This window comes from Chenopodium quinoa, unplaced genomic scaffold, assembly GCF_001683475.1.
Source record: "Chenopodium quinoa cultivar QQ74 unplaced genomic scaffold, ASM168347v1, whole genome shotgun sequence".
NCBI lineage: Eukaryota > Viridiplantae > Streptophyta > Magnoliopsida > Caryophyllales > Amaranthaceae > Chenopodium > Chenopodium quinoa.
The window spans coordinates 3,731,579-3,751,876 of record NW_018745454.1 but is presented as its reverse complement, the minus strand read 5'-3'; the positions used below and the strand labels follow the sequence as shown (position 1 = coordinate 3,751,876).

Here is a 20,298-nt window from a genome sequence, read left to right as displayed (position 1 = left end):
TCAAACACTGCAAATCGCACTGCAATTCTGAAGAAAATGGGGAAACGATTGAAGAGAACTCTGCCTTTCTGCTCCTGCAGCTCTCCTCGTCTCTCTTCCTTTTTCTCTCTTCGTGCTTCTTTCGCCTGGTATCTCTCTTCACAATTGCATTTCTCTATAATAATTTCTGTAAATTTTGAGCTTCTTATTTGTAAACATTATTCTGTTTTTCATAATTTGAAGATTGAGCTCAGATTTACGAAAATTTATTTAGTTGTTGCGTTAAATTTGAATTATAGCGAAGCTGGATTTTGCGAGGGAAAAATGAGTAAAACTCTTACAATTGCGTTATTTGTAAAATTTTTGGTGATTTTGAGCTTGTAATCGTCGATTAATTTTATGATTTGATGAGCAAGCTCAATTTTTCGATAATCGGAGAAGTTTAGCGTTAAATTTGAAAATCAGTAAGCTGGATTTACGATGAAATTGTTTTTTACAAATCGGATTATCATTTAGTTTTACTGTATGATTTAGTCGTAATTTTGAGTTTCTAATCTGCAAATGCAACCTCTAATTATTTGATAATTTGAAATTTGAGCTGGAATAAGTTGATGAAATTTGAAAAATAGCGAGCTGAATTAACGAGCGAGTTTTGATTGAATCAATAGTCAATTCATGATTCTCATAATTTAAAAAGTTTTTTCAAATTTCAATCGATAATATCGATCTTCAAAACAATGTAGTTCAAAATTCTTAAGAATTATGCTCTGTTTTAACTGAGAAAAATTTGATATCACTACCTTGTAATTCAAGTTTTGTTCCAGAATCTTTGTGGATTGATAAATCTTACTCTTATCCGAGAATTTGAATTTCATATAATATCACAGTATGTATTTCGAGCTTATTCATATATCTGTTTAGCTAGTATGAATGCTGGTACTCTGCTTCAGAAACTTTTGTATGTGAATATGTGAAGATTGATTGAGTCAAATTTCAAATTCCAGTACAAATTTGGAGATCATACTATATATATTGAGCTATGTAATGTTTAATTGCGCTTATCATGTCGAAAACACTTCGAATTTACATCACATCCAAATCACTTTAGATTATATGCAAAATTACTAAAACTAATTTAAGCTTGATTTTACAATGTACTTAAGTATGAGTGATGTTATTGCGATAAGTCATGCACATTTTAATTGTCGCTTATGATGTCGAAAGTTATTCCACTGATTTTAAAAATAACTAGTAATTGTTAAGCGACGATTTTCTTATAGTTCAGCTAACTTCATGATTTAGCTCTCACAAAGAAAATGCATTAGTTGGAATCATTTTGTGTGTAATTATCTTTTCCTAAATCTTGATTATGTTTGAGGAATTGAAAGGTTCAACAATTGATTTTTGATGTTTGATTAGCATGATTTTGTGCGAATTGACAAGGACTATTTTATTTGAAGTTTCTGTAGTTTTGAATAATGGTTGCAAATTGAAATTTCTAACTGAATTTTGACTTTGTGCTCGAAAGGTTTGAGGATGATGTATGGATTGAGATAGCCAAGTACCTAGATGGAAGGTCTCTGGTGATGCTTGCCACTACCTGCAAATGGTTCTACAAGACTTTATCGGAAGAATGTGTGTGGAAATTTGCCTGCTTACGCGATCTAGCAGTTCCTGATCCAGGAGATGTGTCTTTTAAGTGGAAGAAACTATACGCATCAGCTTTTGGTGAGTGACAGTTTTCTTGAATATCTGCTTGTCTTACAGTAGAAATGTAGAATGTAGCATATATACTGTCAAAATAACTGTGTGGTGTTGAAAGCCTCACCTCACCTTGCAATTTTCTTGCAGATGGGAGTCACTCTTACTTGTTTCGCCAGCAGGAGAAACACATAGGTATTCCTCTAGATTCCCATCAGTATGACATCAAGTGCTAAGCATTGCATGTTGAAAATCTATTCAATAGATTATCTTGATCATGGAACAATGTTTCTTTTAGTCCATATAACCTTTTAGATTGATTGAAAGTTGGACTGCTGCTTATAATATCTCATGTGTTATTGGAAAATATAGATTGGATTCGGATTGGTGCATTTTTCCTAGAATCATCAGCAGCAATTGTGACAGAGAAGCTGACTAGTCCTCCCCGAAAGATCCCTCAGAAGGAGACTCTTGAACAGATGCTGCAATCTCTTGGCTTATGTGTGCTAACCAATATCAAAACTGGAATCTGGATTGCTGGTACATCAAACTCTTTTCATGGGATGTATATTGCTTCCTAAATAATGCCAATTAATTTTTCCAAATTTGCTAATCCTTGGCCTTACCAACTTCCCAGATCTGCAGCTCGTACGTTGCCCAGTCTGTGACCTTAATACATGTGATGGTGAGCAACCCAAAAATGCTCCCATTGAACCAAAACTATGAAAGTTAGTTTCTAGTGAAGATATGTTGATAAATGGTTTGTAACCAGTTTATATTTTGGCAATTTTAGGGACAATGCAGACACTAGATGCAAGGCATTTTGAGCTTTTCATGAATGAGAGTTACCATGATGGAAGCTGGGATTACTCACAAATCGGCTCACATGAAACCAAAAAACATGTAGATGGAGCTTCTGGTGCCATATTTGACGTGAAACACCTCAAAGATGCTTCCAGTGCTGGTGAGAATATGGATATTAATTAACATGTTTCAAACAATTTTGTTGTCCTGCATAATTGTACCTATATTGAGGCATTCTTCGAAGATTAAGCAAAAGACAAAAAAACACTGCAGCATAAAGTATTTTTCAATCAGCAATAGGAATTCATATATAATGAATTGAAGCTTGGCATCTTGCAGAGATTTTTAACCCCAAGTCATGGATCGGAAAGCAGAATGACTGGCAGCCAAAGGCTAAGCTCTCTCTTCATGCTGTTGCAGTCAATACAAATCTGCAGCTAAATGATGGTATTAAGTCTTTACCTTTGCATGCTCATTAGATCAGTTCATTGTTTCCTTTGTTCCTATGATTCCCTTAAATGTCTTGACTTCCTCGGCTTGATTAATTGAAACTACAACTGCTTCCTCTTTCTGTTCTGCAGGAATAAATGTCAAATTCCATGTCATGAGAGCTGGAACTGATGGCCAAATTATGGCGATAAGAGTCTCTCAGCAGCTTCTGTAAACTCCCGCTTGGCCATGAATGGAGTACCTTGTACAATTCTTTTTAAATGCTGCAGATCAATTTCTACTTGCAGTTTTGAGGCTAATCACCACCAGCTTTACTCACCACTCATTAGCGGTGGCTTGAACGATCATAGTCAATTTATCAGCTTCCATTAAGAAGCTAGCTAGGCACTAGGTTATATATATTAGTAAACTAAACAATGAAAGATTGTACTCATTATAGTCATACGTGCAATGAAATTGTGGATAGCAATTGTGTTGAGCTAAGCCGGTAAGGCAAGGCAGGAAGATTGATGTTGTGCTGTAAAACTCGAGATTACTAGAAATTTTTATGAATGCTCGCTTCTAAGATGAAGTGGCCGAGCAGTTGCTCTCCTTTCACTTGCTTGCTGCATCATACTACCATATTAGTTACATTATAATTTAGTTCTTCCTTGAATTTTATCAAAGTTAGATATGTCTCCTAGAGATTATAGCTTTCGGCGTCAAGAGTATTTGCAACTGCCAGTACAGCAGGATGATCCAGCACCAAAAATTCTGTTTTGAGAATTCAAACTGCATGGACCAGGAACATTTTTGTCAATATTCTACAATTTTGACCTTATATTTGTTTATAAGCTGCCTTCTAATTGTATCACTTTCTGTTTTTTCGATGTCCTTTCGTACGAATTGTCTTAACAGCTTATTATAGTGATATAAATACATGGTCAACATGTTCTCTAATATTGAAGATCTTTAAATATAGAAGGATCAGAATATAGATTACTCCTGCATAAGTATTTTAAAGGAGCTAATACATACAAGTTTGCACATCACCGCCATCTATATATCCATTACGCCATCACTGTATTGACTTTTACCAAAAAATTATAAATTAACTAATACTATGATTAGTTAAATACTTTGTCCTTGGCTAATTTTACTTCAATCAATATGATCCTCAAAATCCCAGAATACTTTTTATAGTTGAAAAACCTCTCAACATTCAACTGATGGGTTTCGTGCAGTTCTTTCCTTTCCTGGTCTTCCTCCTCCTTTTCATCTTGGCACCATCGGCCTATTCCTATTGCCCCATAACTACCTGCACTAACAACACCCTTACCCCTATCCGATTCCCATTCCACCTCGATGAGCAGAAGAACGAAAACTGCAGCTACCCCGGCTTCAACCTCCACTGCACAGACCGTGGTCACCCTGCTATAACTCTACCTCATTCTGGAGAGTTCTTAGTCCGTAATATAAGATATGATGCACAGACCATGCTAATAGACGACCCAGATAGCTGTCTCCCACAGAGACTTTTACAAGGTTTCGACCCCTCTGGATCACCTTTCCAAGCTGATTTTTATGTCGACTATACATTCCTTAGCTGCCCAAGAAGCTTCACAAATGCTGATTTTCATGTAATTGACTGTCTCAGCAATTCAACAAGATCAACCATCGCGATTTCTCTCAATGATCTTACAGATGATGTGTCGAGGTCTTGTAAGATAATTAAGACTTTACCAGTTCCTGCTTCAATATCTGCAAATGGTGGATTCAGTTCTAATCTTAGTGAAGATGTCTGGATTTCCTGGCATGTACCTGATTGCCTAGCTTGTGAGGAGCGCGGAGATGTTTGTGGGTATCAGAGCAATGGCAACCAGCAAATCGGTTGTTTCAAAAGTCTCAACAATTCAGGTAAAAACACTCTTTCCCCTGATCACCCTTTTACTTAAATCGAAATCATTCCACTTTTCTTCTTTTTTGCACTTCCATATAAGAAAGAAGCTGCAGACAACAGGACAGTCACCATATGAACAAGTCGTAATGTTTTAGTTAGCTTCCGTGTTACGGTTAACTAAGGGGGAGGAATGTAATTGGTTGATTAGGCAAAAATTCATAATGCCTGGAATAAAAGGTCCAAGATCTAAGTTTCTCGCTTTACAAAAGGCAAATAACAGAAGTTGACTAAATTGGATGATTAGTTGAAGAAGGGAAGAGGTGGTAAAAATTAATATTATTCATGGTTGGTGGATGCATTATAGTGTTCGATTTGGATACTTTGACTTTAAAGGCAAAGAAACCTTTAATATTCTCAAGTTGATAATTAATCAAAGCTACTGAAAGTCCAAATATCTCCAGAAATCCCATTAATTTACCTTAAATCACAAAACAGCCGGAGATATATCTGTTCCACCGCAACTTCACTTATGGTTCCCGCGCAATGCCTTCGACAAGGCTCCTCTAAGGGTGTTGCATCAGCAACAATTCATTGCCGCCTTCAGAAAATTTTAACAATTAATATGTCAAAATATTTATTGAGAATATGATTGCTAGATATGATTATAGTACTAAGCAATTGTTAAATACATCACCTAGAAGGTTGTGGCAGTCCTAGATTCTAGGAAACTAACCTCCTCCAATTTCAGGTGATCCCGAGCAAACACACAACAGCAAAGGCCTCAAAATTTTCAGAATAATTGCCTTTTCAATTGCATTCCCAGCCATCGCATGTGCAGTTGGAGTAGGAATATTCTTATGCATGGTGGATCGGCGAGATAGAAGGATAGGGACAGGGGGAAACAGACCAGAGATAGCACAGCCTTTAGAAACTACAATGTCAATAGGGCTTGATCAAGCTACTATTGAATCGTACGCCAAGGTGGTGCTTGGAGAAAGCAGGCGAGTTCCAGGCGTTAGTGATGGGTCATGTCCTATATGCTTGTCAGACTTTAGTGTTAAGGAAACACTGAGATGCATACCTGATTGTCAGCATTGCTTCCATGCTGATTGCATTGATGAGTGGCTGAAGATGAATGGTACTTGCCCTCTCTGCCGTACTTCGCCAGAAAAGAGATCAACCAACATAGATATAGATTAGATTTTTTACTTTTTAACTGAGATACTTCAGATGATTGCAATTCCTCCCCCCCCCCCCCCCCCCCCCCCCCCCCCCCCCCCCCACCCCATCTTTGGAGTACTGAGCACATGATGTACTAGAAGCGTGAAATAGCATCTTATAGACATGTACAGTATAGTTATTTAATGACCTTGTTTCACCAGTTCATTCAAAAAAAAAAAAAAAAGTGAAATAATCTAACATCAAATAAGAATGTCAAAACGTCAAGATGTAAGCATATGACATTGCGTTGAATGCTTAAAAGTCATAATTCATACTGCACACTGGATTATATTAGTGTAACGGATAGAAGTCTGACACGGTTTATATAATGAAGCTCAAACATCAGCACCTTGATTTACCAAGGGTTATCATTGTATACAGTTAGTACATCAAGATGAAACTACAGTGAGACTCTCTATGCAAGTAGAGCCTTTGGATGCTTAATACAGAGTATATGATATGAAAACTTATAAACACAAACTGATTATATTACAGCAGTAGCAGTATTGGAGAACAAAGAAGGCAGTCAGAGCTTTATTCGCCAGAAACAGCCTAATCTCATTTCTTAGCCAGCAGTTTCTTAGGAATCTTCTCCAGAGGAGTAGTTTTCAGCAGAAAGAGCCTAGCAGCACGCTCTTGCAAAGTGCCTCCACATTTCAATCCCCGTGTCAGTAGCTCAGATTTCAACCTTTCCAAACCAAGAACCTGAAATGTAAATTGAACATATATTAGTTCAAAATAATCTACCACCTTCTTTCAATACAGAGATCAAAATCACCAGCTATAACTAACAATTCTAGAATCAATGTAGGATGCACGTATGATAAGTGGATGTTGGGACGTATGACAGATTTCCATAGAAAAGGAGTCAACAAATATCCTATAAAATCACAGAAAATCAATGACTAATCTATCTTGCAGTGACAAGTAGTGCAAGGCATCTAATATTTTTGGGAAAAATAGAGCCAGGAGGCTATCATGAGATCTACTAACAAATCAGAAATATGAAAGAAAACGATTAGAAGTCAAAATAATCAGAAACACAATGAGATAAAAACTAACCTCCATTTCGGCAGCTGAGTTAAAATCATCTAAGTTCAGAGGCGCCTCTACTGCATTTAAGCCCCCACTATTTCCCTCATCAGAAGAAACTCCTTTGCACTCAGATGCAACATTAAGTTCAAGACCATCCGGCTCTATCAAAGTGCTAGTACCAGGCAGCTGGTCAGTAACAGTTGTGGATCCCAATTGAGGTTCAACAGGATCTTGTTCAACCACAGTCTTAGCAGAAGTAGAAACCACTTCTTCTGAAGCAGACATCTTTTCTCCGGATGACGTTTCCTCCGTACCACTCCCATTCATCTGCTCATTGCATCCACTTGGTTTAGCAGCAAATTCGGTCGTACCTTCAGCAATCATATCCTTCTCTTCTTCAGATCCACTTTCAGAAGAGCCTCCATTGTGATTATCCCCATCTGATGGAAGAGCTGAAACGGAAGCAGAGCTAGCATCCTTGCTTGAATCAGACTGGTTTCCGTTCTCAGTGACAACTGATTTCTCATTTTCTGCATCACCATCATCACTTTTTGCATCATCATCCGAGTAATCACTATCACTTTCCCCCACTTTTCTCTTCCCCATCCTGACGAGGTAAAAATAACGATGAGTTTGACTCAGCCGGATTCCAAACTTCACAATAAAATATCAAGCAAAGGAAAATAGGAAATAAGGCAAACAATTCACATCCAAGACATCAACTTGAGGCAAAGAGCAGCAAAGTTTTTGTCAATAAATCAACAAATACTTCATCTTTTCTTATCTCAACAAACAGTGATAAACTGCACTCAAAGCCATATAAAAATACTGCAGACCCAAGCTAACCTATATAGAAACTCAAGGCATTCAACCGACAACAATGAAGTACTAGGTTCTCCATACTCCATACAAAACACATCTAAAAATTCACAAAGGGATCCAAAGTAGTCAGATATGAGATTCACTAATACAATCACAAAAATAACAAAACATTTCTAATTGGAATTCGAACAATTGCAGTTATACACAAATAAATAAACATTTGATCATTCATTCATCCACCAAATCACTTATTTTAACATCAACTACAACTACAAAAAACTAGCAGAAAAACTATCAAGAATTAACTAACACCCATTAAAACCCAACAATTTAATCAGCAAGACATACAATATACATTAAATCAATCAGCCTGAAACATAGTTAACAAAACAATAACACCAATTGAAACAAATTAATGATTTTTTCTAAAATCATTCACTTAATCAACCTGAAACAACAAGTTAATCAAATCATTCACACCAATTAAAACAACTTAATTAACAAAACTGAAATATATTTAAAATAAACTCACCAAATCTTAGCTTTTTTAGCATCAGCATCTTTCAACTTCTCAAGCAATTTCCTTTTCTTATTCCCAGCACTCATCAATTCTCCCATAGATTCTTTGACAGACCTCGCAACCTCTTCAACACATCTTTTAGAATCTTCCCGATACTTCTCGACATACTTCTCAGCTCCTTGTTCTTTCTTCCCTCCTTTCCCTTTCTTCACCATCTTCTTCAAATAATCATCCGCCATTTTCTCCAACTTCCTCTCCTCTTCCTCTGCTTTCCACTCCTCCAACCTCTTCTCCGCATTCACATGCCTCAACCTCCGCCCACTCATATCCCGACACGCGTCGAAATTGTTCGTCTTCTTCTGCCCCGCCTTCGTCGCCGCCCCTCGAAGAAGGGACCCGAAACCCCCTTTCCCACCGAGGAGAGAGAAATTGAGGTAGATTGTAGAGAGAGAAAGGGATTTGGGGGAAATTGGAGTTGAATTTGAGAGGAATCTTCCATTTAGGGTTAGGTTTTGGGAATCGGTGGGGATTTTAGTAAGGGATTCGATCTGGTGCTTGATTGATTGAGGTGTTAGGGTTTGATGAATTGGGAATTGAAGAGTTAGGGTTTTGTTGTCGAAAAGTTTGACGAAAAATTGGATGAAATTGGTTTCCGCCATTATTATGATTGTTGTGGTTTCTCTCAATCTGACTTCTGATCCGCCAACCGTGTTGGGAACTAGTACAAGGAGAACAAGATAGAGCCAAAAAGGATTGAAGTAGCTTGTACTTCGTTTAATTATGTATCCCTCCGATTTTAATCAACTACGGAGTACGACCCTACCGTCCCTACGACTATAATAATAAAGAGTATTAGGTTGTGTCCGTGTTAATGTAAGCCTTTACATAAAAGTTTAAAAGATACGGAGTAATAAAATATAGCTTTGGCGGAAATTGACCTCCTTAATTGATTTATTCGCAGGTGGTTTCAAAAAAAATATAGGAAAAATTATTTGAAAAAAGGATTTCGCTAACGAACGCCCCCGGGCGGTGGATAATCATTTAAAATATTATTGTACCTAAAGTGGTATTAAATTAGGAAAACATGATAAAATCACGCGTCGATTGATGTAATTAATGATAATTTTAATTTAATCTTTCTAATTTTAGCTAGCTTATCCAACGCCCCTGGGCGTTCGTTAGCTTTTGAAAAAACTTTTTATAGCAACTTTTTGTCAAAAAAAAATTATATATTTGGTAGATTAAATCCAGATTGTAAATTTTTAAATCAAAAACCTCTAATTCACTTAATTACCCTTTGATTTCCCCCTAATTCTTCTAATAACCCTCTAACTTTTTTTTTTTGTTTGGAAAGGTACTTTCTAACTCACTTAATTATTCAACAAACACCACTTATCTTTATTCTAAAATGTGTATTTTAGTTTTTTTTTTTTTTTTTGAATAGAAATGTGTATTTTAGTTAGGGTTATGTCTAACGAGAATAATGTTCTACCACAAGCAATTCATTGATTTGCAAATTGAACCAAAAATTTTAAAAATTGTCATGTTGTGGAAGTCTATTGCCGGAGTTATGTGATTCTTCCGTTTCACTAAAATTGCAACACTTAACTTTTCACGCATTGAGCAACCCGACTAATACGAAGTAGTAGTCTAATACTTTGCACAAGTAATTGTAACACTTAACTTTTCACGCATTGAGCAACCCGACTATCTAGTAAAATACTCCGCACAAGTAATTGCAACACTTAATTTTAACCTTTTACGCATTAATTAATCTGAATATCTAAGTACGTACAGTTTAGGAATCTGAGTAGGAAATTTTCTTCGCAAAAAACGGAAGTAGAAACTCCTTCAATCTGAGTGCGTAGAGTTCAGAAATCGTTGATTCTTCCCCAATCCTTTTTCATCTGACATTACTCAAGCAGTTCAACCCTAAATTCTCTCAATTTTGATCAGATGAAGGAGAAAGAGCAAGGTAATAATAATAAAGGGAGGAACTTTGAGGCTGACCCCCATCTTCCTAAATGGGTTTGCCAGAATTGTCATCATTCTCTCTCCATCGTCGGCGTCGTCGATTCTTTCGGTTAGGGTTTCTTTCCTTTTTTGGGTTTTTGTTGATTTAATTTTTGTTTGTGATTGCGGAATTTTGAATTTGTTCTCAATTGTTGCTATTTCTAGCTGTTTGTTTATGCAATTGGCTTGATTAGTAGTTGTTAGTGAACAAGGTTCGTGAATTGTGATGTAATTCGAATTGTTACCTTAGGAATTATGTGGGAAATTTAAGGTTTTAGGGGTTTTGCCCCTTTTTTCATATAGGATCAATCTGAACAATTTTGGAAAGGGAGCATGAGATGGGATTGAATTTTCAATATGGGGTTTTGTTGAGTAGGGTGTAATCCGTTTATTGTGGCGGTATGTGATGTTTAAGACAACTTGCAGGGTTACAGGGGTCATCAATTCAGGGGGCAGGCAGTGTATTGGCTTCATCACAAATGGACCATTCATTTGTTGTGTTGCCACCGGAAAAGAATCAGTCGCCTGGTGCCCCTCCCCGGTCCCGTGGTGGTGGGGTCCAGCCAGAAACACCTCCGTCTGGAAAGATGATGGATGAATCATTTGTGGTTTTGCCTCCTGCGCCTGCATCTGTATACCGGAGTGAATCCCAAGCAGATGGTGGAACACATGCACAATCTGCTGAAGGCAGTACTAGTGGCCAGTTAAACCCAGGGACTTCTGGGTTTCACTCGACTATAACTGTTCTCAAACGTGCTTTTGAAATTGCCACTGCACAGACCCAGGTGTGTTTAACATCTTCCACAATCATGTGGATGTATGGGGTGGGGTTTTCAGGGGCTGTTTAATGTCAGGATTCCCTCCTGACCGTGGCAGTTGCTTTTAGTATGTGGGAAACTTATCTTGTTGGAAGAAGTAAGCCATGGGTCTTGGCATTTTGAACATTCATTAGAACAATATTCTTGCTATTACTCTTTTTGTAGTCAATGAATGTTCTCTTGTTTTGCTGTCTCCTAGGTGGAGCAACCATTGTGCCTGGAGTGCATGAGGGTGTTGTCAGATAAGCTTGATAAGGAGGTTGAAGATGTCAACAAAGATATAAAAGCTTACGAAGACTCCCTTCAGCGTTTGGAAGGTGAAGTTCGTGATGTCCTTAGTGAGGCTGACTTTCTCAAGGAAAAATTAAAGGTGCTCACCCTGCAAGATATTTTCCACATTAGATATATTTTTCTTACGTACGATTAAAAGTTAAAGGTGTCACATGAAGAGATGCTAATCGTATTAGTTAAAAAATTTCTAGGAGATGTTTTCATTTCTGATATCTAGGGTACAACTTTATAATTTGTTGCTGATAGTTGATTTGAAATTCTTCTACCAAACTAGCGCAAATATAATTCACAAATACAATTCTGAGTGTTGGAATTGCAACTAATTATCTCCCCAATGCTGGTCAAGGTTGAGGAGGAAGAAAGGAAGCTTGAAGCTGCAATTGCAGAAACAGAGAAGCAGTGCTCCAAAGTAAATGCTGAACTGAAAGAATTGGAAATGAAATCTAGCCGTTTTAAAGAGTTGGAGGAGAGGTAGCCTAATTTTCGTCAGAAAGACATCGTTTAATTTGTTTTTGTTTTTTTAATTCCTAATGGAGAGTGTATTTGTCTTTTAGTTATGTTTCACGGAACACTTTTGTTTCAGGTATTGGCATGAGTTCAATAATTTTCAGTTTCAACTTATATCACATCAGGTATGCTGCATCTGCATCTGGCCTGCTTTTTTTATTATTTGTAAAAATTCCATATATTTGTGATCACAACTTTGAAGCATTCATTTGGAATGGTATGTTTCTGGCTTGTCTATATTGGTCATATCTTCAATCCATGCGTTAGGTTAACCAGCATCCAGACGTTGTAGGAGCGTCCGAGATTTGTTGTTTTTTCCTTTTAGCAGCTCTTAGCTTGTGCTTTATGGTTATAATCTAAATTTTTTTTTGGAAATAGGAAGAAAGAGATGCTATATTAGCAAAGATTGAAGTATCACAGGCACATTTGGATTTGTTGAAGCGAACCAATGTCTTAAATGATGCTTTCCCTATATGGCATGATGGAGAATTTGGGACAATCAATAACTTCCGACTTGGACGACTCCCTAAAGTTCCGGTATGAAATTTCGCCTTGGAGATACCTTTCTACCTAGTGCTCCTTCTTTTGTTGCTGAATTTGTATACCTATTCCAGTGCATTAATTTTGGGGCTAAGTTACTATTGAATTGATGCTGGAGAACATTTCCTGTTTCCCCCCTTTTCCTTTTTTTATTTTATTTTATTTTTCTTTTGGGAGGGGGTGGGGAAGATTTTTCAGTTCCAACAAATGTGTCCAAGATTGTATTCGGATCAAGTTAAGAGGTACTGGCCACCTCCAATACTAGCCTAAAGAGTTTACTTTGATCCCCTGCAAATTTAATGCTCAGACTTTCCCAATTGCCAACGATGCTGTTTTTCTCTTACATAGTATCATTATATGAAGTACATAAATTTGTAATATTTTGCTTCTTATTTTTCCGTAGTACTATAATGTTTCGAAGCATGGAAGTGTTGGGTTTCATCAACTATTGGAAGATGAAATTCCAAATGAGACTTTTTCCTCAAAAAAAAAAAAAAAAAAAAAAAAAAAAAAAAAAAAAAAGTTCCAAATGAGACTTTATTAAATTGCACATAGTAAATTTTGTAGAGATCCAAATTGGGTCTCACTGCTAAAGTTGCTTTTATCAAGCAATGTGATTTCTGGATATACACTATTGAAAATCTATAGTTTTAAAATAGTTGTCTTGTTGCCTCAGCTTTGTAGAACTGCATATTTGTGCTTCCTAGTGCTTTTGTGTGCATTAATTTTCTGTCTTAAGTATTCAATAGTCATTATTTAATCTTGTCTACATATATCTGTGAAATGCTTAATGCTTTTATGTTAAAAGATATTTTACATATATACCTGTCTGCATTAGTCAAGGATTTCCATTTCCTTGTTATGAATATTTTCTTCTATATATTTGAGTAAGAATATTATTTGTGCCTATATTAGACCCATCCTTAACTTTAGTTATCTTATTTGCATGAGTATTGACTGAGTAAAACATATAGGCAAGTGAAGAGATTAGGGTGTTTTGATCCAGTATTTTGCTACTTTCAGGCACATCATGTAAACATATGCTGTAAATTTTATTATTTGTGCAATAACTCATTGTTTTGTTCTTTTTTAGGTTGAATGGGATGAGATAAATGCTGCCTGGGGCCAAGCTTGCCTTCTTCTCCACACAATGTGTCAATATTTTACTCCAAAATTCCAGTATCCTTTATGAATAGTTTTATTAGCTGTCCGATATTTCCTTCAAATGTTATATTTATTGTATTTGAGACAGCAACCAGGGATGGTTTCCTTCAAAAGGAGAGATTCTGAGATTTGTTGATTCATGCTAGAAGTGTCCTATCCATTGGGATAGTATGCTATAATAGGTGTGTCCTTCTCTAGGTACTAATTGTATTTGCTATCAACTTTGGTTGATGTATTTGTGCTTAATATAAATAAGTAAAGATAAAACTAAGTGGGTATTGTCATTGATAAGAGATGAATAGTTGTTTGATTTGCATTTTGATTGTCGTTATAGGAAATTCCAGCTGCGATTTGCATTGTGGTTTTCTTTATTGCACCTCCTTAGGCTAATTTTGTAGTATGCTAGTTCCAGCTACTCTCAGTGTGTACCCCCTTTGGCATTTGCAGGATGCGACATGTCTTAAATGACCCTTTATTGATGCATTCCCACACTCACTATAAATAGAGGCGTTTCAAAAAATCCAATCATTAACTAGTACAACCTTTAAAAAAGTGAATATATTTGAATACAAATTGTGTATGCGACAATTATTTTCAGATTGAGAGACTAGTAGAGACTTAGAGAGGCTGTTTATGAGTAATTCTGTATATGCTTCTGCCTCCTGTAATTTGTAGTTGTCTATGGTATGGCACTTTGTTTTATCATGCATTATGGGAATATAACTTTCATATTTATGGTATTATGAAGTTTAACGATGTAACAAGCATCTGCTAAAAATCAACATATGAAGAAAAAAAGAAGTTATGTTCACTTGTCTTGTTAATGAGTTGCTATTGCTATTGTTGTTGTTGATTTTTTTTTTTCTTTCTTTCTTTTTTTTCTCCCTGTAGTGTTTCGTTTAATTTGCGTAATAGCAGTCATGTTTTCTTTAATCTTGTAATTTACAGTTACAGAATTAAAATACTTCCTATGGGAAGTTATCCTCGAATTATGGATACAAGCAACAACACTTATGACTTGTAAGCAGCAAACTACCTCTTTGCACTATTTCTTTGAGATTCAGTACTACTCAGTATATTCATTTTTTGGTACTTGTTTCTAGCTTCCATTTTTTATGTGCAGATGAATTGACAACCAAGTTTTGAAAGTAATTTTTACATTAGCAAATTAAGTAATAATGACCAAAAGAAGTGTTTTTTCTTGGATTTATCCTTATCAATATAAGGGCATTCTGATTGGTTCCTTTGCTGGATGTGTACAGTTCTAATCATAAGAGATTAACTTGTAGAAATTCTGTGTCCCAAAGATTTTCAGTAAAGTACTAGGTGAAGAAATGACAGGGATGAAAGAGTTAGATTTGGGGGGGGGTGTAACCGGATACATGCACTAACCCATTCACCATATGCTAAGCATTAGTAGATGCTGCCATAAATCCAGCTGTTTAATAGCTGTATGTGGCCGGAGAATCTTGGAGGGGATTTAGTTTATATATAGATCTCATAGTTTCAACTCTAATGTTTAGTTTGTTAAAGTCTAATTTTTTTTTTTTTTTTGAATAGGTTTGGTCCTGTAAACTTGTTCTGGAGCACTCGGTATGACAAAGCGATGACACTGTTCTTAACATGCTTGAGGGACTTTTCAGAATTTGCACGGATGAAGGATCTGGAGAATAACATACCTCCTGATAAGTGTTTCAAGCTCCCATATAGGTAATGATAATTTTCTGCTTGAAATAATTCACTTCTTTTTATTTTTTTTTTGTTCATATCTTTTGTACATGCTTGGAATTTTGATGGCCAATTGGCCTATACCAAAAGATTTAAAAGTTAGTAATGTATTGCTGTGGCCGCTTGTGCTCAAACTGCTAACTTATCAGTGCCCAAAGACTAAATCTATTGCCTCTTTTGTCACATACTATCATTCTATATGATTTGTAAAAATCTGAAAAATTTCCACGTGAAAAGAATATAAGCTTTGTAGAATGAGGGGTGGAGTTGGTTGATTTTATAACCTCGGGAGTCCAGGGTAAAGAGAGGTGGGATTGTAGATTCAGTCATGTACTCATGTAGCTTGTTGCTTGTTTCGTTAGATGCTTGAGTTATTGTTTATACAGTATTCATTTAGATTCCTTCTGGATGTCATTGTGACAACAGGAAACTTATTGATGGGTAGAAGCCATAGAACTTTTATACTTGTGGTCATTAGCTGAGTAAACTTTTAAATGCTAACTATCACATTGACTGTAATTGAATGTTATGGTGTTTAGATTATTCATAGTCTTTGGATGCGTTTTCTTTCTTGTTATAATGGGATTTAATCTGTGTTCGCTCACCAATGTATAAAAAGGCTGAAGGCGCACCAATTAGATAGGGATTTCCCTGCCTTGTATCGTCTTGACCAAGAAGGTGCATGGTCCAGGTCATGCAGTGCCTGGGCATGCTTCTTTATAAACTGATGCTTACCTTCTGATGTGGCCCTTTATACATAGTCCTATTGGCTGAGTTTTTTTCTAATTTTGAGTTAGATTTTTAACCTCTATGTCAAACTTCACAGAATTGAGAATGACAAAGTGGAAGCCTACTCAATCACACAAAGTTTTAACAAGCCAGAGAACTGGACCAAAGCTCTCAAGTACACTCTTTGCAACTTGAAATGGGCACTCTACTGGTTTGTTGGGAACACTAGCTTTCAACCTCTCTCCGCTTCCTCCCAAGCTGATGTGCCAGCTGCAGGCACTTCATATGTAAAGCGCAGTAACAATTCTAAATCTGATTCTCGAAACCCATCTGGGCAATGATGCAGATACTTGTGCTTTTTTTTTTCTTAGGAATTCTCGTGGTTTGTCTACATTTTGTATATTAAAACGAATCCTTAGACTAATCAGCTTCCTACGTAATTCTGTACAGCGTTTATAATCTCATATTGTATCTAGTGAAAGGATTTTTTTTATTTTTTATTTTTTTTTGGATCATCTTTTCTGTACCTCAGCTTTGTGAATATTTATATTAAGAAGAGATGAGAAATGTACAAGTATTTGGCAAATTGGCACCCTCAAGCTCTGTTTTTAACTCTGGGATCATGTAAGGACTGTGTAAAGAGTTCTATTTGTTTTAGTACTACTATACGTAGTTTTTGATTTACTCGTTGCTATTTTATCTGTTAAACCTCAAATGACTTCAGTTAGTGGGATTGACATTCAAGTTTCCTTGAGCTTGCTGCTAGTTTAATGATTATAATATGGTGGAAAAGAAACTGCAGTTTGATTGTTTTAGTCACAAAATGTAAAATGCTGCATGTTTTCTGCTGGAAAAAACAAGATTGTGTTCAAAACTTCAAATGCATGACCATGATTTCTGCCATAATCTAAGTAGCATAAAGAAGCTCTCTTATCAGCAGTAAGTTTCTGCGCAGAATTTTTAGCTTCCAAGCCCCAAGCACTTATATTTATAGCACAATCGGGTAACCCTCAAAAGCAGACACACACAACTTTCCTGCACCAGTACAATAAACTATTTTCGTCTACCTACCTTACATACATTTAGAGATGGCAAACAAATTTACTTTTTTTCTTGGTTACATAGCTATACTCAGCTTGCTATTAGCAAGATCAACTGTTTGTGTTCCTTCATGCGTGGATGTTGTATCAGATTCTGCCCCTTGCTTACCTTTCATTTCAAAATCCACTGATTCGCCTTCAGATTTTTGTTGCGCTGGGATTAGGAATGTGGCAGGCATGGCCAAGAGCCAGTCCGATGAAGTGCAAATTTGCGATTGCTTGAAGGCGAATATGGCTGAATTTGATTATGATCCTACACTTGTTGCTGACCTGCCTAAGCTATGTTTGGTCAACATCACTCTCCCTCCAATCAACAATACCACTGACTGCTCCAGGTAATGATTCTTTATCTTCTTTCCTACTAAACACAAATAGTATTCCTTTGCATTTCCTTCTGTTATTTTTCATGGATTCTTGCTACTGTCAGAACTCAGAAGTTTCTTACTGTATCTTTTCTCTACAGGGTTAGTTTTGGTCATGGAATAAAGAATTAGTGTTTACACTGCAGTAAGTCAGCTAAAACTTGTTCTTAATATCTTGAACACAGTTTATACTGTATGTTTCTGATTCACTGATTTTTTATGCAGGATTTGCAAGTGTCGCTAAAAATAAGTGCTCGGTCAGTTATGAGAGATCATCAATAATGTTAGTATGAAAATATATGAGATGAAATAAAGCATCATTATGCTATCAAATAATGGACTTGTGTCCAATTATTCTCCGTTTTGTAGTTTCTGGATTACTGGAAACAGATGATATATAATTGTCTTACTTATATATATTAGCGGGTTCTTATGATCTTTGCTTGCAATTCATTACTCAAACTGTTTTTATGCTGATTATTAGCTACCTGAGACAGTTTGTGAAAAATGAAACGGAAATAATACCAGTGTATTTGATTGATAATACGAAGTAGTAAAAAAAAAATGAGGTTAATTAACTTGTAAAAGGCCAGCAAAACATTGAAACAGACTAATGAATCATTCCAAGACAGTGCTCTTCTGTACTTGATTGATCAATTAAAAGAGAGAATTCAATTGGGGGCAATTTTACACTAGGCGTTGCGAAAACGCAAGCAGTTGAAACCTGTCAACCTTACCTGTCTTTCAGGGCTCATACTTACCTACATTAGTTGATACAAACAAGGAAAGGACTAAAGAGACAAATGTGTTTAACCAAGCTAGAAAATTGGCATATTTTGCTTGTCTAACCCATGTCATGATGTTTTTGTGAGAGCAAACCCCCAACCTGAGGGATCGAACAAATACATTAATCAAATCCTCCGTTAACATTGCAACAACCTAAGACAGATAATTCTTAAATCAAATGACTATACTACTCATCTCTCATAGAAGGCAGTGAGCTAAATCATGGGCGCGACCAGAGTGACAGAGCCCGAACAACTAAACCTGTTCATTTCAGAACTTACATTCTGAAGTACGATTTTTTACTGCAAGGTTGCTTATGGGATCATGGATTTGACTTCAGTTAAAATGTAAAGTAAATCAGATTACGTAAACAGATTAGGGTGCTCCTAAGTAATCAGTTTATCACAACACAACAAAAACCAACCCATTCAGTTATCTACAAGTCATATGGTAAAGTATTTTCAACTTCTTATTCTCCAAATATAATTACATCACAATATCTGTCATTATTCGTTGTTTTACCAAATCAACTATTATAATCCATTGTTTGCAGCAAAAAAAACTATTATAATCCGTTATGAAATCGCACAAGCATTCATGTATTGACAAGTTTAGTAGTTTACAGTTAACAAACATATATTGGTCATTATAAAAAAATCTTCTAATTAAGAAAATAAGTTTAGGAGATAATATTTTAACCATGTTTATAATAATAATTAAAAAAATTATTTACTCCTAAATTACCATGGCTATAGTTCAATAGTTGTAAAGCATGAAAATTAAAACACGTCAAATTATTAGGAAAATAACTCACATGTGAGTTGAGACTAGTTGTCCCACATTAAAGAAATAAAGGAAAAGTGACTAAATAAATTTGGTGGGTCAACCCACCTTATTAATAATTACAAAGTATTGGTTTTATACCACAACCTTAATTGCAACCACAAGCCCCAACGGCCCCCAAAAATGACACGCGCTAAGCCACACACTAAAATAAAGACTTGACTCGATCATTCCAAGTGTACATGGCAACACAAATTTTTTCTTATTAGCTCCAACCAATTGCCAAATGCATGACACAAATCTTGTACCAACACGTATCAAAAACCTCTTGCCTCACAGTTATATATACTTAATATTTGTTACATGAATGAAAAATTGCACTTTGTAAGTTGGACTAACTAGTCTAACATCATTTTCTAACATCATTTTGTTACAATGACAATGCCAAAGACAAGAACTTGTTGTCTTAGTCTTGTTATTACCATTTTGTCCCTGCAACATTTGCCACAATACTACTCTTCAAACCCTGCATTCTTCCAAAGACTGTCAACCAAATGCAGAACCATTATCACAGAACTGTCACCCTGTGCGGATTTCATAAGGGATGAATCGTCCATTCCCGAAAAGGCTTGCTGCAACGGGGTGCACAACGTGGCCGGGTTAGCCAAGGGCCGATCAGGCGTGGCGAAGATTTGTGAGTGCCTTAAGCAAGGATTAGATGATACAACATATGATCCTACTAAAGTTCAGCAGTTGCCTACTGAATGTGGAGCTAATATTGATTTCCCTCCTGTTAATTTTAATGTTGATTGCACCCAATAACTTTATTACTTGCTTTCTAATATCTAAGATTGTTTTTTTTCGCAAATTATATATTTCGTGCCAATGTACGGATTAATTCCTGTTATATGTATGAATTCATGATAATTGTATGAAGAAATATGCATATAATAAGAAGATTTATATATTGTGCAAGAAATTCATGCTTATGTACGGGAGACCCACCAAATTTACTTGACAAAATTCATGCTTATGCGCAGGTTATATTCTATGTGACAAAACAATT

At 36.1% G+C, this 20,298-nt stretch overlaps 5 protein-coding genes across 5 annotated transcripts; 4 read left to right on the top strand and 1 right to left on the bottom strand.

Annotated features, from left to right (window-relative positions):
- Positions 1 to 36: 36 nt before the first annotated feature.
- LOC110714362 (probable F-box protein At3g61730) lies at positions 37 to 3,148 on the top strand. Its single transcript, XM_021892869.1, has 8 exons — positions 37 to 128; positions 1,508 to 1,707; positions 1,831 to 1,875; positions 2,053 to 2,220; positions 2,318 to 2,365; positions 2,474 to 2,644; positions 2,824 to 2,931; positions 3,066 to 3,148. The coding sequence occupies exons 1-8, from the start codon at positions 37 to 39 to the stop codon at positions 3,146 to 3,148; spliced, it is 915 nt and encodes a 304-aa protein (XP_021748561.1).
- A 729-nt stretch (positions 3,149 to 3,877) lies between these two features.
- Positions 3,878 to 6,209, top strand: LOC110714597 (putative RING-H2 finger protein ATL21A). The gene is made up of 2 exons (XM_021893140.1): positions 3,878 to 4,830; positions 5,562 to 6,209. The coding sequence occupies exons 1-2, from the start codon at positions 4,143 to 4,145 to the stop codon at positions 6,011 to 6,013; spliced, it is 1,140 nt and encodes a 379-aa protein (XP_021748832.1). The 5' UTR covers positions 3,878 to 4,142; the 3' UTR covers positions 6,014 to 6,209.
- A 122-nt stretch (positions 6,210 to 6,331) lies between these two features.
- LOC110714595 (protein SDE2 homolog) lies at positions 6,332 to 9,181 on the bottom strand. The gene is made up of 3 exons (XM_021893139.1): positions 8,424 to 9,181; positions 7,097 to 7,676; positions 6,332 to 6,739 (listed from the first exon to the last, which is right to left on the bottom strand). The coding sequence occupies exons 1-3, from the start codon at positions 9,068 to 9,070 to the stop codon at positions 6,593 to 6,595; spliced, it is 1,374 nt and encodes a 457-aa protein (XP_021748831.1). The 5' UTR covers positions 9,071 to 9,181; the 3' UTR covers positions 6,332 to 6,592.
- Positions 9,182 to 10,172: 991 nt separating this feature from the next.
- LOC110713946 (beclin-1-like protein) lies at positions 10,173 to 16,800 on the top strand. Its single transcript, XM_021892397.1, has 10 exons — positions 10,173 to 10,494; positions 10,851 to 11,209; positions 11,442 to 11,612; positions 11,880 to 12,004; positions 12,117 to 12,165; positions 12,419 to 12,577; positions 13,674 to 13,759; positions 14,693 to 14,764; positions 15,305 to 15,454; positions 16,299 to 16,800. Exons 1-10 carry the CDS (start codon positions 10,368 to 10,370, stop codon positions 16,540 to 16,542), a joined length of 1,542 nt encoding a protein of 513 aa, XP_021748089.1. The 5' UTR covers positions 10,173 to 10,367; the 3' UTR covers positions 16,543 to 16,800.
- A 396-nt stretch (positions 16,801 to 17,196) lies between these two features.
- On the top strand, positions 17,197 to 18,109 carry LOC110713947 (non-specific lipid-transfer protein A-like). Its single transcript, XM_021892398.1, has 3 exons — positions 17,197 to 17,636; positions 17,765 to 17,808; positions 17,889 to 18,109. Exons 1-2 carry the CDS (start codon positions 17,290 to 17,292, stop codon positions 17,793 to 17,795), a joined length of 378 nt encoding a protein of 125 aa, XP_021748090.1. The 5' UTR covers positions 17,197 to 17,289; the 3' UTR covers positions 17,796 to 17,808; positions 17,889 to 18,109.
- Positions 18,110 to 20,298: the final 2,189 nt, after the last annotated feature.

Coding starts and splice junctions, on each gene's coding strand:
- LOC110714362 (XM_021892869.1), top strand. CDS start 37: ATGGGGAAACGATTGAAGAGAACTCTGCCTTTCTGCTCCTGCAGCTCT. Junction 2,366..2,473: donor TGACCTTAATACATGTGATG/GTGAGCAACCCA, acceptor TGGCAATTTTAG/GGACAATGCAGACACTAGAT. Junction 2,932..3,065: donor AAATCTGCAGCTAAATGATG/GTATTAAGTCTT, acceptor TCTGTTCTGCAG/GAATAAATGTCAAATTCCAT.
- LOC110714597 (XM_021893140.1), top strand. CDS start 4,143: ATGGGTTTCGTGCAGTTCTTTCCTTTCCTGGTCTTCCTCCTCCTTTTC. Junction 4,831..5,561: donor CAAAAGTCTCAACAATTCAG/GTAAAAACACTC, acceptor CTCCAATTTCAG/GTGATCCCGAGCAAACACAC.
- LOC110714595 (XM_021893139.1), bottom strand. CDS start 9,070: ATGGCGGAAACCAATTTCATCCAATTTTTCGTCAAACTTTTCGACAAC. Junction 7,677..8,423: donor GCTAAAAAAGCTAAGATTTG/GTGAGTTTATTT, acceptor TTACCTCGTCAG/GATGGGGAAGAGAAAAGTGG. Junction 6,740..7,096: donor ACTCAGCTGCCGAAATGGAG/GTTAGTTTTTAT, acceptor TTTACATTTCAG/GTTCTTGGTTTGGAAAGGTT.
- LOC110713946 (XM_021892397.1), top strand. CDS start 10,368: ATGAAGGAGAAAGAGCAAGGTAATAATAATAAAGGGAGGAACTTTGAG. Junction 10,495..10,850: donor CGGCGTCGTCGATTCTTTCG/GTTAGGGTTTCT, acceptor GACAACTTGCAG/GGTTACAGGGGTCATCAATT. Junction 14,765..15,304: donor AGCAACAACACTTATGACTT/GTAAGCAGCAAA, acceptor TTTTTTGAATAG/GTTTGGTCCTGTAAACTTGT.
- LOC110713947 (XM_021892398.1), top strand. CDS start 17,290: ATGGCAAACAAATTTACTTTTTTTCTTGGTTACATAGCTATACTCAGC. Junction 17,637..17,764: donor AATACCACTGACTGCTCCAG/GTAATGATTCTT, acceptor TTTTCTCTACAG/GGTTAGTTTTGGTCATGGAA.